Source organism: Anomaloglossus baeobatrachus, chromosome 6, assembly GCF_048569485.1.
Source record: "Anomaloglossus baeobatrachus isolate aAnoBae1 chromosome 6, aAnoBae1.hap1, whole genome shotgun sequence".
NCBI lineage: Eukaryota > Metazoa > Chordata > Amphibia > Anura > Aromobatidae > Anomaloglossus > Anomaloglossus baeobatrachus.
Window position 1 is genome coordinate 539,814,876 of NC_134358.1, and position 19,359 is coordinate 539,834,234.

Sequence of the window (19,359 nt, forward strand, 5' to 3'; positions counted from 1 at the left end):
CGCCGGCCGGATGCTGCACCGCGGGAGGATTCAGCACCACGGACAGCGGGAGCGGGCACAGGTGAGTTGATTTCTAAGTGCAATCACGGGCCACGGAGAACGGAGCCCAGATTGCACTTAGACAACCCACGTGTGCCGTGATTCACGGCACACGCAGGGACATGTGCGTGTTTTACACGCCAGTGAAAAACGTCACTGTTTTTCACTGACGTGTGAAACGGGCCTAAGGAAAAAGAAGGAGAGAGTGGTGTGAAAAAAAATAACAGCAAACACTGAAGACTTTTGACTTAGTGATGGGTTTTCTTTAGGCCACGTTCACACATTCAGTATTTGGTGAGTTTTTTTACTTCAGTATTTGTGGCCAAAACCAGGAGTGGAACAATCAGAGGGAAAAGTATAATAGAAACACGTCACCCTTCTGTATTATTTACCCACTCCTGGTTTTGGCTACAAATACTGAGGTAAAAAACTCACCAAATACTCAATGTGTGCACGTGGCCTTATAAGCATACCTCCCAACTCTTAAGCGGGCTTTACACGCTGCGACATTGCTAATGCGAACTCGTTGGGGTCACGGAATTTGTGACGCACATCCGGCCGCATTAGCGATGCCGTTGCGTGTAACACCGATAAGCGATTTTGCATTCTCAAATCTCGTTACTGCAGCAGTAACGAGGTTGTTCCTCGTTCCTGCGGCAGCACACATCGCTGCGTGTGACGCCGCAGGAACGAGGAAGCTCCCCTTACCTGCCTCCCGGCCGCTATGAGGAAGGAAGGAGGTTGGCGGGATGTTACGTCCCGCTCAGCTCCGCCCCTCCGCTGCTATTGGGCGGCGGTTCAGTGACGTCGCTGTGACGCCGCACGGACCGCCCCCTTAGAAAGGAGGCGGTTTGCCCGTCACAGCGACGTCGCCGGACAGGTATGTATGTGTGACCGGTCTGGGCGATGTTGTGCGGCACGGGCAGCGATTTGCCCGTGTCGCGCAACAGATGGGGGCGGCTACCCACACTAGCGATATCGGGACCGATATCGCAGTGTGTAAAGTAGCCTTTAGGCCACGTGCTCACGTTGAGTATTTGGTGATTTTTTTACCTCAGTATTTGTAGACAAAAGCAAGAGTGGAACAATCAGAGGAAAAGTATAATACAAAGACGGGCACCACTTCTGTATTTATCACCCACTCCTGGTTTTCACTTATAAAAACTGAGGTAAAAATCTCACCAAATACTCAACGTGTGCACGAGACCTTAACATCAGAGACCGGAGCTGGCTGATAGCGACAGGTGCTGGCTGCATAACACAGCTGGCATCCACCATGTGTCCCTCTGTGCTTGATATACCCACAGAATGCACTATGTCCTATGTAGGGAAGGGCTAAGGCTATGACCGCACTTTGCGTCGTCCTACTTGCAGTTCTAAACACACGTTTTTGCCTTAATTGATTTAGCCAAAGTTGCCTTTTCCAGGACTTTAGCGCTAAAAACGCATGCGTATTTACCGCTTTTTAGATGCGTTTTCAGCGCTTTTTACCTGCTTTTCCACCTGCGTTTTGACAGATGCGTTTTGAACATCAAGACACTGCTAAATAAAGTTTACACAGAATGAAAAAAGTGTAGAAAAAACAATACATATATATTTTGAGAATTAATAAAGAAAAAAGTTATATTTAATGAAATTATAGCGGTTTTATAATATTTAATGCTAAAATAGCAATAAACTCATATTTTTCTGTAATTTAATTGTCGGATTATGTGTCTGTGTAAAGGGACATATTATTCCATTATTTTAATGTGAGAAAAGCATGCATTTTGTAAGTCCAAAACGCATGTTCTCTGCACCTAAAAAGCAGGTAAAACGCAGGAAATTTGATTGCTTTTTGCCATTTCTCATTGACTTCAATGTTAGCAAAACGCACCCAAAATGGCAAAAACAATTGACATGCTGCTTCTTTGAACGCATGTTTTTTGCCACAAAATATGCAAATTAAACGCAGCGTTTTAAAACGCAAAGTGCGGTCAGGAAAACAACATTTTCCATAGACTATCATGGAAAACCAAAACGCATGCCTTTTAGCATGAAAACGCTGCAGCTCAAAACGCGCGGAAACGCAGGTAAAAACGCAAAGTGCGGTCATACCCTAAGCAATAAAATAGCCAATAAACCGCTCCTTTAATGTGTTCTCACTGCTTCCAGCACATCCGTAATGCACACTCCTCTAGGACACACTATCAGGACCTCTGTACAATACTTCATTCATTTCCTCTGATGCCTGCAGCGTGCCAGAGAAACCGGAGAGGACGGATGAAAGCCTTTCTCTAGTTAAGACCCACAGACAATATGGGGCAGGAAGATGGCACTATTGATAAAAAGCGATAAACCTGAAATCCGAGCTGCCGGGATATCTGTATGACACTACATGTGATGTTCTGCAGAAAGCTATCACTCACAGCATCTTAACCCCTGCTGCAACAGCCGGGATGGGATATAATTAATATTATTATTATTTATTATTATATATAACTCTGATCTTGGACGTTTAAAGGAAATCTGTCACCCCCCCCTAATATTACTAACTGGCCAAGGGCTCAGTGCACCATTATATCCCTTAAATTTGCATACTGAGCACTTAAAGAGGTTTCCCCACAAAGTTCATTTTAACACTTGTCTGGTACCATGGGGTCAAATTATTACCACTAGAGATTTTTAGAAGACATGGTCTGATCATACCACATCTTCTGGGCAGGGGAAGAAGTAGAAATGTATACAGCCATTACATCACGGGATCGCAAATAATTCTTTCTTTGAGGGAAAACATTTAAAAAAAAAAAAAAACAGGGAGGGAAATGTTTTACCTCACAAAAAGAATCATTTATGATCCTCTGCTGGAATATCTGTATATTCTTGTGCAATCTTCCCGGCCCAGGAAATGTGGTATGATCAGAGCATGTCCGTGTATGGTCAGACACGGCCATTACACAGTACACAGCGGGGGCACATATATAAGATTATCTCGGCAGAGAAATGAAAAAAAAAATAAAAAATACAGAGGGAAATGTTTTACCTCACAAAAAGAATCCACTATAATGCCTTACTGTAATGCCTTTATTTTCTTTTGCATCTTCCCCTGCCTAGAAGATGTGGTATGATCAGATCATGTTGCTGTATGCTCAGGCACGGCCATTATACAGTACATAGCAGGGACACATATATAAGATTATGTCAGCACATGAATAATAAGGCTATGTGCACACGTTGCAGATTTGGTGCAGAAATTTTATGTACACTGTGGCAAAAAAAAAGCGTCAAAACCGGTTGCGGTTTTAATGCGGTTTTTGATGCGGTCTTTTGGGCCATCATTAAGTCAATGAATTGAAGTCAGTGGGTGAAAAAACGTTGTTAAGCCTGACCAATAATTGACATGCTGCAGATTTTATTTTTTTCTGCATCAAAATCTGCACTAAAACCACACGGAAAAAAAGCGCATCGTGTGCACAGCAAATCCAAAGTCCCATAGACTTTGATGCAGATTTAAAAAAAATAAAACAAACAAAAAAAAACTGCATCAAAAACCGCAGCATGTGCACAGGGCCTTACTATTGAATAAAATTAACTTTGTTCATGAGTAAACCCCTTTAATCATATCGTGATTGACAGCACTCAAGGGATCCCTGCCTGAACAGAATCAGCGGCTCGGCACCTCTGCAGCAGCGCACACATCGCGTCATTGCCGGCTGTCATCACTGGCTCCTGTCTGCAGTACAGTACCGAGCTGTACTGAGGAGTGTGCTGAGCCCGTGGGCATAACAAGGAATCCGCCATATTTGTTTTTTTGCAACTAAACTTCTAAAATGTACACTACAAGTAGGACTTTAAAGGCCATGTGTCCACGGGAGAAAAGACCTGCGGATTTTGCTGAGGAAAACCTGCGGATTTTCTAGATTTTCCAGATAAATCCGTAGGTTTGCGCAACTACAGACACTCCCTATGTTATCCTATGGGATTTGAGGAGTGCTGTATCATTGCTGCGGATTTTGCTGCTGCGAAAAATGCTCTGGATTTTGCTGCTGTGGAAAATGCTGCGGATTTCCCGCAGCCGCAAAGAACTGCATGTCAATTATTCATGCGGATTTCCTGCCTTTCTACTGTGGAGATACAGGGGGGGAAATCCACAGGAATAACGCTCGAATTTCGCACGTTTTTCGCAACAATTCCGCATGAAATCCGCAACAATGGATAGCTGCGGATTCCGGGGAGCTGCTCTGTGAACCTGCGGAAATACCTGCAGAAAAGTCCGGAGGTACAATCTCCCGTGAGCACATATAGGCGCTAACTCCTCTATATACCTATATGAGTGGTTAAGTCAGTGTTTTGGAGGTGACCGCTTCCCTTTTAACCCCAATAGACATCAAAGTCAGCAGCATCTTAGGAGTTGGACAGAGACACTATCATCCCTAGCCATCAATGGGTACCATTGCCAGCAGGGGGACCTAATGAAGGCTCCCACATCCTCCATATTAGATCCTGCAGGAGGCCGTATTGTCACTATCACTCTGACAGTATTAGAGTGCAATGCAAAAATAGTGCAGCATATTATACTCGTGGTCCCCCTAGTGGTCATATATTGTAGTGTTATTTAAATAAAATTCAAAAATAATGAAAAATTAAGAATAAAATAGATGTTTGAACACAAGTCCCCATACGTTGTCTTATACCTGTATGATCTTTCGTGATTTACATATCTGATGTTACTGTTTCTTTGTTTCCTTTAAGTCCACCCTCGGATACGTCGCCCTGTTGATCAGCATCTTCCACGTTTTGATATACGGCTGGAAGAGGGCCTTCGAAGAAGAGTATTACCGATTTTACACCCCTCCAAACTTTGTCTTGGCGCTGATCCTCCCCTCGATAGTAATCCTCGGAAAGATCGTGTTACTCTGCCCGTGTGTCAGCAAAAAGCTACGACGGATTAAGAGAGGCTGGGAGAAGAGTCACTTCAAGGAGAATCCATGCAGCACCGCCGCTCACGTTTCTCCAGAGAGAGTCACGGTGATGTGACGACACACGTCCGCCTCATGCTGTACTTCAAATAGCTGCCCTGGCAGCAGGGGGCAGCAAGATAGTAATGCATAGTATAGCAAATAGTGCCACCGCTCCCTCCTTTTCATCCATACTAGCTGCCTGTGACCCGCGTACAATGAAGGAAGCGATTTTATGGGGCGCTTAAAGGGGTTGTTCAGAATAGGGCCCAGTACTGATTTCCTTCTACCACCACTAGAGGGAGCTCACTGCACAGAGATTGTTGTGAGCTCCCTCTAGTGGTGACTGCAGGCAGCCAAAGTTTTGTCATATCACTAGTGTGATTTTGTGATTTATACTAATAGATTTTTTTTTTTAATGGTAATACGCTGAGCATCACACCCAGCCCACAAAATGTCTGCCTCCATTGTATACCAGTAACAGATCAATCTTTATTCACAATTAAGTATTTAGAAATATCTAGTACATTCCAACATCTACAGTATATGCACAAGAATTTCTTTAAAGGGGTATTCCCATCTCCAAGATCCTATCCCAACATGTAGTAGGTGTAATCATAATAATATTAGCAAATATCTTCAATTAGAATTGTAGTATAGATCTCCTGATAATTTATGTCACTTACCACATGTGCAGGGCATTGCAGGACCTTAGGTAACCATGGTTATGACCACTAGCAACTAACTGTCACTATCTGCTTGGTTGTAACCATGGATACCTAAGGTCCTGCACTGCCCCAAACCCCAAACATGAGGTAAGCAACATTGCTAATCAGGAGAACTATACTACATTTCTAATTGGAAGTATTTGCTAATATTTTTATTGCACCTACTACAGTCATATGAAAAAGTTTGGGCACCCCTATTAATGTTAACCTTTTTTCTCTATAACAATTTGGGTTTTTGCAGCAGCTATTTCAGTTTCATATATCTAATAACTGATGGACTCAGTAATATTTCTGGATTGAAATGAGGTTTATTGTACTAACAGAAAATGTGCAATTTGCATTTAAACAAAATTTGACCGGTGCAAAAGTATGGGCACCCTTATCAATTTCTTGTTTTGAACACTCCTAACTACTTTTTACTGACTTACTAAAGCACTAAATTGGTTTTGTAACCTCATTGAGCTTTGCACTTCATAGGCAGGTGTATCCAATCATGAGAAAAGGTATTTAAGGTGGCCACTTGCAAGTTGTTCTCCTATTTGAATCTCCTATGAAGTGTGGCATCATGAGCTCCTCAAAACAACTCTCAAATGATCTGAAAACAAAGAGTATTCAACATAGTTGTTCAGGGGAAGGATACAAAAAGTTGTCTCAGAGATTTAAACTGTCAGTTTCCACTGTGAGGAACATAGTAAGGAAATGGAAGAACATAGGTACAGTTCTTGTTAAGCCCAGAACTGGCAGGCCAAGAAAAATATCAGAAAGACAGAGAAGAAGAATGGTGAGAACAGTCAAGGACAATCCACAGACCACCTCCAAAGACCTGCAGCATCATCTTGCTGCAGATGGTGTCAATGTCCATTGGTCAACAATACAGCGCACTTTGCACAAGGAGAAGCTGTATGGGAGAGTGATGCGAAAGAAGCCGTTTCTGCAAGCACGCCACAAACAGAGTCGCCTGAGGTATGCAAAAGCACATTTGGACAAGCCAGTTACATTTTGGAAGAAGGTCCTGTGGACTGATGAAACAAAGATTGAGTTGTTTGGTCATACAAAAAGGCGTTATGCATGGAGGCAAAAAAACACGGCATTTCAAGAAAAGCACTTGCTACCCACAGTAAAATTTGGTGGAGGTTCCATCATGCTTTGGGGCTGTGTGGCCAATGCTGGCACCGGGAATCTTGTTAAAGTTGAGGGTTGCATGGATTCAACTCAGTATCAGCAGATTCTTGACAATAATGTGCAAGAATCAGTGACAAAGTTGAAGTTACGCAGGGGATGGATATTTCTGCAAGACAATGATCCAAAACACCGCTCCAAATCTACTCAGGCATTCATGCAGAGGAACAATTACAATGTTCTGGAATGGCCATCCCAGTCCCCAGACCTGAATATCATTGAAAATCTGTGGGATGATTTAAAGCGTGCGGTCCTTGCTCGGCGACCATCAAACATAACTAAAGTGGAATTGTTTTGTAAACAGGAATGGTCAAATCTACCTTTATCCAGGATCCAGGAACTCATTAAAAGCTACAGGAAGCGACTAGAGGCTGTGATTTTTGCAAAAGGAGGATCTACAAAATATTAATGTCACTTTTATGTTGAGGTGCCCATACTTTTGCATCAGTCAAATTTTGTTTAAATGCGGATTGCACATTTTCTGTTAGTACAATAAACCTCATTTCAATCCAGAAATATTACTCAGTCCATCAGTTATTAGATATATGAAACTGAACTAGCTTCTGCAAAAACCCAAATTGTTATAAAGAAAAAAGGTTAACATTAATAGGGGTGCCCAAACTTTTTCATATGACTGTATATATTAGGATGGGATCTTGGAGATAGGAATACCCTTTTAATGATAATTCTGGAGAATTTATTATTATATTCCCTCTGGAGGTAGGGCTGATACTATACATCAATGTACAATGCACGACATAGTCCTCTGGTGACAGGGCTGAAACAGTACATCAATGTGCAGTGCCTAGTGGAGCCCTCTGGTGGTAGGGCTGATACTGTATATTAATATGCAAGACACAGTGAAGATCTCTGGTGGCAGGGTTGGTAATGTACATTAATATACAATGCACAATAGAGTCCCCTGGTGACAGGGCTACATTAGTACATCAATGTGCAGTGCACAGTAGAGCCCTCTAGTGGCAGGGCTGCAAGAGTACATCAATGTGCAGTGCACAGTGGAGCCCTCTGGTGGCTGGGTTGGTACTGTACATTAATATACAATGCACAGTGGATCCGTCTGGTGGCAGGGCTGCAATAGAACCTCAATGTGCAGTGCACAGTGGAGCCCTCTGGTGGCGGGGTTGGTACTGTACATTAATATACAATGCACAGTGGATCCGTCTGGTGGCAGGGCTGCAATAGTACATCAATGTGCAGTGCACAGTGGAGCCCTCTAGTAGCAGAGCTGATATTGTATATTAATATGCAGTGCTCAGTGAAGCCCTCTGGTGGCAATGTTAATACTGTATATTAAGTTGCAGTGCACAGCGGTGCCCCCTAGTGGCAGGGCTGAAACAGTACATCAATGTGTAGTGCACAGTGGAGCCCTCTGGTGGCGGGGTTGGTACTGTACATTAATATACAATGCACAGTGGATCCGTCTGGTGGCAGGGCTGCAATAGTACATCAATGTGCAGTGCACAGTGGCGCCCTCTAGTGGCAGGGCTGATATTGTATATTAATATGCAGTGCTCAGTGAAGCCCTCTGGTGGCAATGTTAATACTGTATATTAAGTTGCAGTGCACAGCGGTGCCCCCTAGTGGCAGGGCTGAAACAGTACATCAATGTGTAGTGCACAGTGGAGCCCTCTGGTGGCGGGGTTGGTACTGTACATTAATATGCTGTGCACAGTGGTGCCCCCTGGTGGCAGTTCTGATACTATATATTTGTATTTGCAGAAGCCAAGAGGTGTTACAACGATCCCGTGTACTATAGATATTTAATAACCGCTTCATCATGTGGCAATAACATATTTACCGGATTTCTCCTAAAATCACCATTAAATGGGCCCCGATGTCATACTGCACATCTTCTTCAGCCATTAGTTGTATCTGGTAAAGTGTATATCCATGAGAAAGCTCCGGATAAAGAACTTATTCATATTTAGGGATGAACCCTACAATCCTTGGTGACCATGCTCAGTCCACACCCATTACGTGGGCCCCTTACCCACCACCATTGCTCTATCTTATATCCAAGCAGCCCAGCGTCATGCACAAAGCGTCATGCGCACCTTCCCGGAGTCCGTCAGGTCTCGCCATTTTTTCAAGAGCCTCATCAACTTTCCAGGAGAGTTGCGTTAGTCGTATTGTTCTTCTTATAGGGGCCAAAGAGACCTTTTTATCTCCCCTTTGTTACATTACAAGGGCACCAATATTACATTGAATGGGCACCATGTAAACCAACGTTCCCCCTGCCCAAAAGACCCTACAGTGTTAGGTTTTTGGAGAGTAGTTGATGGATTTTTGTATAGAGATGGTTGAGGGAAAAAGCCCCAAGAGCTCCTTTGCCCAACGGTCATGGGTTTGGTTGCACCAGAAGGGAACCCCATTTCACTTTTGGCCACGGAGCACCCCGACCTCTGTTCATTCTTGTGCCAATTGTCGGTAGACGTAACCTGGAGGTCCCACCGCTGTATTTATTGGTGATTTTTTTATATATATATATATATTTCGGGGGTAATGCCCTTTCAGGGCGGTTGCACTTCTGTGTCTTCGTGCAGTGTTGAGCCTCTTCTATGGTGTTACAGGGATTTCGATATCACAGTGGACTGTTTTGTATTTGCAGTAATTCATTGGCTTTCTAGTGAACATTTGGGTTTTTTATTTATTTAGGGGTTTTTTTTATAAGAGATTTGTATATTTCATTTTTCACCCGGGGGCATAATGTGAAATGCGGATTATGAGCAAAAATGTTGTGAAAGGGGTTTTGCTACCATAGACATTTATATGTAGGAATGGGATGTGCCAAAAATATCAGTTGGGGTGCAGTGAAGACCAAACTTTGAAGAACCGGTAGGTTGTGCTTACACCGGGCCTTCCACCGGAGGTGGTATAGGACCCCCATTCTCAGACTATGTATAGGTCCCAGAGGGGAGACCCTCACTTTTCAGGACATGCCAAAATTGTCTAAGGTGTTTATACCCCCTGTGTTGTCTCACGCCATCACATTGTGCATGTGTGCCAATACATACGGTTACAGTTGTTTCTATTGTAGAGAAATCAATGCAATTTGACTTTTAGAGATGTGGCCATAAGGCGCCGGCCGACCTTCTCCTATTTGTATTGGTTTCCATAATAAAATAATAATTTGTGGTTTCTTCACTCATTGAGTATGCCGTATGCTGTGTAATGCTTGTGACTACCTTACGGGGTTGCATGAACGGAAGGGTAGTCAGGAGAGCCGGGGTCTGGTAGCAGGAGGTCACGTATAATAATAATGGGTAAACAGAGATATAGTCAGGACAATATCATAAGGGGTAAACAGAGACGTGGTCAGGACAATATCATAAGGGGTAAACAGACGTGGTCAGGAAAATATCATAAGGGGTAAACAGAGACGTGGTCAGGACAATATTATAATGGGTAAACAGAGACGTGGTCAGGAAAATATCATAAGGGGTAAACAGAGACGTGGTCAGGACAATATTATAATGGGTAAACAGAGACGTGGTCAGGGCACAATACCAGAAGAGCATATAAACAAACAAGGAAAAGAGAAGCGATTATATAGTGAAAATATGAAATATTTTATTAATAGAAAAGGTGACAGGGAGGGAAGTACGGATTACATCACTGCAACCACTAGGTATAATAATGGTAGTAAAGGGTATTATTATAAGACTGCATACATCACAGTCAAAATTTGGCATGACATAACAATACCTAAAAATTGGAAAAATATCACAAATATGGCTGTAATCATAACATACTCATAAGGATGAAAATAGAATCCTTAATATAAGGTATATTCCCCGCATGGAGTCCACCAATAGGACACAAAGATACTATGCATCATATAACATTAATAATTTAAACCATGCAGAGGAAATACCTCAATACGATACAAAAATGAGCACGTCAGAATCTACATACATCTGCTCATAGAAAAGTGCAGTCCAATTGCAACATGTCAAATCTCCATCCGGTTAATCATATATACATAGCATGATGCCTGGAGGAGCAAAAGTGATCACATATAGGTGTATACCGCAAGCCTATGGTGGAGCAGAAACATGCTCAAACCGAGAATAGGAAGTATATCCGCCAAATTACACAAATAACATTTCCTGGATATTCAATGAATGCAGTGTAAATGCGCCCGATGTGCATTTCGGTGTAAACCTTCGTCAGGGGGCGAAGAAGAGCATGTAGTGGTAAAAGGGAGAAAACAAAGATGTGGTCAGATAACAGTCCCAGGTCAAAGACAGGAATAGGGAGCGGGCAGAGGGAAGTCCAATAACAGTCCGGGGTGAAAAACAGGAATAGGGAGCGGGCAGAGGGAAGTCCAATAACAGTCCAGCGTCAAAGACAGGAATAGGGAGCGGGCAGAGGGAAGTCCAATAACAGTCCGGAGTCAAAGACAGGAATAAGGAGCGGGCAGAGGGAAGTCCAATAACAGTCCGGCGTCAAAGACAGGAATAAGGAGCGGGCAGAGGGAAGTCCAATAACAGTCCGGAGTCAAAGACAGGAATAAGGAGCGGGCAGAGGGAAGTCCAATAACAGTCCGGAGTCAAAGACAGGAATAAGGAGCGGGTAGAGGGAAGTCCAATAACAGTCCGGAGTCAAAGACAGGAATAAGGAGCGGGTAGAGGGAAGTCCAATAACAGTCCGGAGTCAAAGACAGGAATAAGGAGTGGGCAGAGGGAAGTCCAATAACAGTCCGGGGTCAAAGACAGGAATAAGGAGCGGGCAGAGGGAAGTCCAATAACAGTCCGGAGTCAAAGACAGGAATAAGGAGCGGGTAGAGGGAAGTCCAATAACAGTCCGGAGTCAAAGACAGGAATAAGGAGCAGGCAGAGGGAAGTCCAATAACAGTCCGGAGTCAAAGACAGGAATAAGGAGCGGGCAGAGGGAAGTCCAATAACAGTCCGGAGTCAAAGACAGGAATAAGGAGCGGCCAGAGGGAAGTCCAATAACAGTCCGGAGTCAAAGACAGGAATAAGGAGCGGGTAGAGGGAAGTCCAATAACAGTCCGGAGTCAAAGACAGGAATAAGGAGCGGGCAGAGGGAAGTCCAATAACAGTCCGGAGTCAAAGACAGGAATAAGGAGCGGGTAGAGGGAAGTCCAATAACAGTCCGGAGTCAAAGACAGGAATAAGGAGCAGGCAGAGGGAAGTCCAATAACAGTCCGGAGTCAAAGACAGGAATAAGGAGTGGGCAGAGGGAAGTCCAATAACAGTCCGGGGTCAGACTACTAGCAGACACACAAACTATGGCAACACAGCAGAGCCAGAGAATACGACTGGCAGAGATCTGGGGGAGCATGCTCAGTAAAGAAGCCTGAGCAATTACCTGGAAGATGGAACCGCTGAGTAACCAGCACCTCCCAGAACCAACCTGGACTCCAGTATAGTGACCAAGCCGCTAGTTCATTGTCAAGGACGGCGCCGCAGAGCATCTCCAAGGGCAAGATGCTCTGCACAAAGGAATAGACACACTGCCAGATCTGTAAATGCTGCATTGCACCTCCAGATCTGTGAGATGCTCTGCACAGAGAATCGCGACATGCTTCTTTGGGGTTCGGGAATGGCTCTCGTTAAAAGCCAGAAATGGAGAGGTGCCATACATGCTCCCTCCACTCGCCCATACTGTATGAGAGATGTGAAAATTGCATTTTGTGCAAATCCCCACTCATCCACTAACAGGGTCCGGATGAAGATACTTTTGCCCATACAGTGTACGTCCCCCTTTGCCCCCCATACACTCCACCGACAAGAACTTTTATGACCTCCCATTCTACATCCATAGAAATATGGTGTTGAACCCCATTTTTGCAGATATAACGGCTCCCACTCTTCTGGGAAGACTTTATCCAAGATTTTGGAGGAATCTGTGGGAATTTTTGTCCCTTCATCCACAAGAGCATTTTTGAGGTCAGACCCTGGTGTTGGGGAGAGTCCGGGCTCATAATCTCCGATGTAGTTCATTCCATAGGTTTTGGATGGGGCTGAATTCATGACTCTATGTTGTCAGGCCAGTTCTTCAGCACCAAATTCTCCCCTCTATGTCTTTATAGACCTTGCGTTTTGCACTGGGCAAAGTCGAGGGGAACAGAAAAGGGCCCAAACTGTTCCCAAAAATTAGAAACCAAAAAGAAAGCAACGGAGATTCAATGGCTAAAGATAAAAGTATATTTTTTATTAGTTAATCAATAATTATGTCATGAATAGTCATTATAGAAAAAACACACATTTTAAAAACAAGGTGCTACTAGATGTTCACAAAAAATAATTTTTGTGGGGGGGGAGGGGAAAGAAAAAATCCCAATCCAATCCCACAAGAGGCAGACACAAACGTGCAAAATATAGGGAGGCACAGGGAGAGTACAAAATGTAATAACTGAATTGAGGGCAATAGAAGTAGGGAAAGCTATTGCGCATTTTTAGCTGTTATATTGCTTCTTATCCCGACCATAATATGGCAGAGTGAACCCATTAATTGCCCTCCAAGTAAAAATAGAATCTCACCCATAGATACAGTGGCCCCACCAGTGTGTCTCTCACTGCCAAGGAAGACCTCCGACGCGCGTTTCGCGATGTTAATTGACCGCTTCGTCTGGGAGAAAGCCGAAGCGGTCAATTAACATCGCGAAACGCGCGTCGGAGGATTGGGATTTTTTCTTTCCCCTCCCCCCTGCCACAAAAATTATTTTTTGTGAACTTCTAGTAGCACCTTGTTTTTAAAATGTGTGTTTTTTTCTATAATGACTATTCATGACATAATTATTGATTAACTAATAAAAAATATACTATTATCTTTAGCCATTGAATCTCCGTTGCTTTCTTTTTGGTTTCTAATATTTAATTATGGAGTGGCTTTATGACTAATGGGTCACTTTTTCTATAAGATGTTGTGCACCAATTTATTCTTGTTGTATTTAGACTGTTCCCAAAAAGTTGGAAGCTACAATTGTCCAAAGTGTTATGGAGAAGCATAAATGGGGTCAGCATTTTGCATGCTCTAGTGATTGTTTACTAACTACAGCAGTAGCGCCATGTTTGGCACGAGTCTCTGAGCTCAGTGATTGGCTGCAGCGTGATACACTTGAAGTCACCACTGACACCAGGAGACGGTCATAGTGCTGAACCTGTGGAGGCGAGCATGGCTTAATTTTATTTATTTTTTTTAACACAAGCACGCCAATGACAGGCAAAATACTGAAAAGGGAAAACTTTCAGATTTCCCTTCACACGCTTTAAAAAAAAGCCCATAATGTTACCCCCCCTTTCAATAAACTGTACAGTGGGCACAATGTAGTCAGGGGGTAACGCTCTCCCGGAATCACAAAACCCAGACTCCTTCATCAGATGCAGATAGAGCAATGTGATCCGTCACTACACAGAACACGTCTCCTCTAGAGTTCAGTGGTGGCGACTTTACATCCCTCCATCCGATGCTCGGCATTGTGCTTGGTGATGTACAGCTCGGCATTGTGCTTGGTGATGTACTGCTCGGCATTGTGCTTGGTGATGTACTGCTCGGCATTGTGCTTGGTGATGTACGGCTCGGCATTGTGCTTGGTGATGTACGGCTCGGCATTGTGCTTGGTGATGTAGGGCTCGGCATTGTGCTTGGTGATGTACGGCTCGGCATTGGGCTTGGTGATGTAGGGCTCGGCATTGTGCTTGGTGATGTACGGCTCGGCATTGTGCTTGGTGATGTACGACTCGGCATTGTGCTTGGTGATGTAGGGCTCGGCATTGTGCTTGGTGATGTACCGATCGGCATTGTGCTTGGTGATGTATGGCTCGGCATTGTGCTTGGTGATGTACGGCTCGGCATTGTGCTTGGTAATGTACGGCTCGGCATTGTGCTTGGTGATGTATGGCTCGGCATTGTGCTTGGTGATGTACGGCTCGGCATTGTGCTTGGTGATGTACGGCTCGGCATTGTGCTTGGTGATGTATGGCTCGGCATTGTGCTTGGTGATGTATGGCTCGGCATTGTGCTTGGTGATGTACGGCTCGGCATTGTGCTTGGTAATGTACGGCTCGGCATTGTGCTTGGTGATGTACGGCTCGGCATTGTGCTTGGTGATGTAGGGCTCGGCATTGTGCTTGGTGATGTACGGCTCGGCATTGTGCTTGGTGATGTACGGCTCGGCATTGGGCTTGGTGATGTACGGCTCGGCATTGGGCTTGGTGATGTACAGCTCGGCATTGTGCTTGGTGATGTACGGCTCGGCATTGTGCTTGGTGATGTACGGCTCGGCATTGTGCTTGGTGATGTACGGCTCGGCATTGTGCTTGGTAATGTACGGCTCGGCATTGTGCTTGGTGATGTACGGCTCGGCATTGTGCTTGGTGATGTAGGGCTCGGCATTGTGCTTGGTGATGTACGGCTCGGCATTGTGCTTGGTGATGTACGGCTCGGCATTGGGCTTGGTGATGTACGGCTCGGCATTGGGCTTGGTGATGTACAGCTCGGCATTGTGCTTGGTGATGTACGGCTCGGCATTGTGCTTGGTGATGAACGGCTCGGCATTGTGCTTGGTGATGTATGGCTCAGCATTGTGCTTGGTGATGTACGGCTCGGCATTGTGCTTGGTGATGTACGGTTCGGCATTGTGCTTGGTGATGTATGGCTCGGCATTGTGCTTGGTGATGTACGGCTCGGCATTGTGCTTGGTGATGTATAACTCGGCATTGTGCTTGGTGATGAACGGCTCGGCATTGTGCTTGGTGATGTATGGCTTGGCATTGTGCTTGGTGATGTACGGCTCGGCATTTTGTTTGGTGATGTATAGCTCGGCATTGTGCTTGGTGATGTACGGCTCAGCATTGTGCTTGGTGATGTACGGATCGGCATTGTGCTTGTGATGTACGACTCGGCATTGTGCTTGGTGATGTACAGCTCGGCATTGTGCTTGGTGATGTACGGCTCGGCATTGTGCTTGGTGATGAACGGCTCGGCATTGTGCTTGGTGATGTATGGCTCAGCATTGTGCTTGGTGATGTACGGCTCGGCATTGTGCTTGGTGATGTACGGTTCGGCATTGTGCTTGGTGATGTATGGCTCGGCATTGTGCTTGGTGATGTACGGCTCGGCATTGTGCTTGGTGATGTATAACTCGGCATTGTGCTTGGTGATGAACGGCTCGGCATTGTGCTTGGTGATGTATGGCTTGGCATTGTGCTTGGTGATGTACGGCTCGGCATTTTGTTTGGTGATGTATAGCTCGGCATTGTGCTTGGTGATGTACGGCTCAGCATTGTGCTTGGTGATGTACAGCTCGGCATTGTGCTTGGTGATGTACGGCTCGGCATTGTGCTTGGTGATGTACGGATCGGCATTTTGTTTGGTGATGTATGGCTCAGCATTGTGCTTGGTGATGTACGGCTCGGCATTTTGCTTGGTGATGTATGGATCGGCATTGTGCTTGGTGATGTATGGATCGGCATTGTGCTTGGTGATGTATGGATCGGCATTGTGCTTGGTGATGTACGGCTCCTGCAGCTGCTCAGCTATGGATACGTATGCCATGAATCTCCTAGCGCGCTGTTTTTATGCTGATGTTAATAACTGCAGAGTCCATACTAGTTTTTCTATGCTGTGTCCATAACTCGTTTTCATTTCAATGAAAATCACTCAAACAGCTCTGACTTAGTGACTACTGGGGTTCTGCCACACGCAAGGAACACGATACAATAGTGTGCTCCGGCGTTAGGGAGAGGGGAGCGGGGTCACCTCCTGTTTTTCATCTGAGACTGATCCCTGCACTCCCTAATGTCCCTATACGGGTCCTTCCCCCTGTAGCTGATCACATGCCTAAGCCCTTGCTTGCCCTGAACTCACCCTGACTAGTGAGAAGTCCGGCGAGAGTACTAGTCTCACCACTGCAATAATACAACCCAAGGGAATGGTGACAGACGGGGAAAATAGACACAAAAGGAAAACACTCCAACCTCCTCCAATGCAGCTAACACCACAGCTGCAACTGTCACAACTCTTCAGCTTCTTCCAAAGACTGGCTCCTTCCAAAGTGCTCAGCCTAAGGCCAGTTTCAGACGTCTGTGTTTCAGATATGTGTGACATCCATATTTAACATGGATGCTGTTACACGGATTGTGTAACCCCTCTTGGCCCCGCACACACACACGGAGACATGTCTGTTTTTTCTCCGGCAGCACGGGTATCACACGGACCGCACACTAATGTGATCTGTGTGACATCAGTGTGACACGTACCGGAGAAATCACGTGTCTTAGAAATAAAAAGATTTTCTATATTCACCTGTATCCAGCGCTGTTTTCTTCAGCTCTGCTGCCTCCCGCTCCTGACCCCCGCTCATTATACTCATATTCTTGTATGTAGTATGTGGTGTAGTGATTTTTATTAAGTAGGAGGATGGCAGGGCGGCACGGTGGCTCAGTGGTTAGCACTGCAGTCTTGTGGTGGCTCAGTGGTTAGCACTGCAGTCTTGTGGTGGCTCAGTGGTTAGCACTGCAGTCTTGTGGTGGCTCAGTGGTTAGCACTGCAGTCTTGCAGCGCTGGGGTCCTGGGTTCAATTCCCACCAAGGACAACATCTTCAAGGAGTTTCTATGTTCTCCCTGTGTTTGCGTGGGTTTTCTCCGGTTTCCTCCCACACTCCAAAAAAACATACAGATAGGGAATTTAGATTGTGAACCCCAATGGGGACAGTGTTGCCAATGTATGTAAAGTGCTATGGAATTAATAGCGCTATATAAATGAATAAATTATTATTATTATGGGAGTAATATTTTGATACCACCATATTGGTGATATATGGTCATAGTGTAGCGCCATTATTTTGTTATTGGTTATGCTGGTCTTTGTATAGTTGGTATGTTCAGTGACAAATATTATATACTGTGAGATTTACATATTATATCAGTATTAGTATTTTTTTTCCTGAAGGGGTAAACATAAGCTCTAACAATGCCCTTTGGGACCACGCATGTGAATAACATGCAGGTTGTGGGGGGCCCAGGTCTACATTTTTCCCTGAGGCCCATAGGACTCTGGTTAACCCTATGTGCGGGGGAATACAACTATATACTGGTATACTGTATAGGTTTGGGGATGTAATGATTTCCTCATAAGTGATTGCACCACATGAAATCCAGTAATAAACCTCCGCATGTGGCTACCGCACATCCTGCTTTCCATCATCTCCATTGCACAATACATCATTTTACACCAAATATTGCACCATTTTCCAGTAACTTCTACTCCAAGAGGATATTGCAGGTCTAGAAGACAAATAAAAGGCTGACACATCTATAGGACCAAACATTAATGGAAACAAATACCCACAGGTGAACTTCAGCCTCCGTTATAGATCCTGTTCCACCCCATTGAGCAGCCAGTGCATTTTCGGCTTAGTTTTCACGTTAATGGCTGGCGACGGTCCTGTGAACTCTTCTTTAAGCTTATCTATTGGCAAATATCCTGGGCACAAATAAGCCAAGTCAGCTCGGCTGGGTAAAGTTTAATGCACTATCTGCAAATAGAAAAAGGGGCTTCACGTGTCAATTTTTACCGATATGCCACCGCACAGAAAATTTTGATGACTGGAAAGTAAAATTTGTTGCCCAAATTATTATTATTTTTTTGTATATATATATATATATATATATATATATATATATATCTATATATACACCTATATATATATATATATATATATATATATATATATATTATTAATGCATTTTACAGTTAATAAAAGAATGAAAAGGTGCAATAATTGTCTATAAAAGAACAATGAAATGTTCCTTTGGAGGTGCGGAATATACATTGTAATGTAGAAAATCAGAACAAAATGGTTAGGAAACATTTCCATTTCCCAGGAAATGTTTAGAACTATCAGATTGCAAATATCTGTCATGTCCCCATCGGAGTCCGCTCCTGCGACTTCTGCTCCGATCGCCAGACGACGCCATGTTCCCACCATGGATAGTGCTGGTGATGGGAGAGGAGTCGGTGCCCATGGTTCTACGGAGCACAGTGTCACGTCCCCACCGGAGTCCGCTCCTGCGACTTCTGCTCCGATCGCCAGACGACGCCATGTTCCCACGATGGATAGTGCTGGTGATGGGAGAGGAGTTGGTGCCCGTGGCTCTGCGGAGAACAGGCTCCGCTCATCCACTAGGCTGGGTTTCCCTGGAACCTGCAGTACCACTGGCTGACTGTAGGTGGCATGTGTCTCTCGGCTGAAGTGGCCAACATTCACCTGCAGCCTATGGGAAGACACCACACCCTTCTTATTCCCCCTCCTGTCACATGACCACTGCCAGTGATAGTTCTGTTCTCCTGGCTCATGTGCTGTTTGTATTGTGATTCCTGTGCGCTGACCTTGCTTGTGTTTGACTACCCTCCTGCCTGTCGTTTTTGTACCTTGCTGCCAGTTCCGGATTTGACCCCTGCTTTGTCTCCTTACTACGCCCTT

At 44.7% G+C, this 19,359-nt stretch overlaps 1 protein-coding gene across 3 annotated transcripts in view; it reads left to right on the top strand.

Annotated features, from left to right (window-relative positions):
• The window catches only part of STEAP2 (STEAP2 metalloreductase), a 30,457-nt gene extending 24,536 nt beyond the window's left edge, over window positions 1–5,921 (top strand). For all 3 annotated transcript variants that reach the window (XM_075316828.1, XM_075316830.1, XM_075316829.1), the window contains exon 5: window positions 4,771–5,921. In XM_075316828.1, the coding sequence (XP_075172943.1) occupies window positions 4,771–5,055 (285 nt within the window). In that variant the 3' untranslated portion in view covers window positions 5,056–5,921. The remainder of the gene's footprint in view (window positions 1–4,770) is intronic.
• Window positions 5,922–19,359: the final 13,438 nt, after the last annotated feature.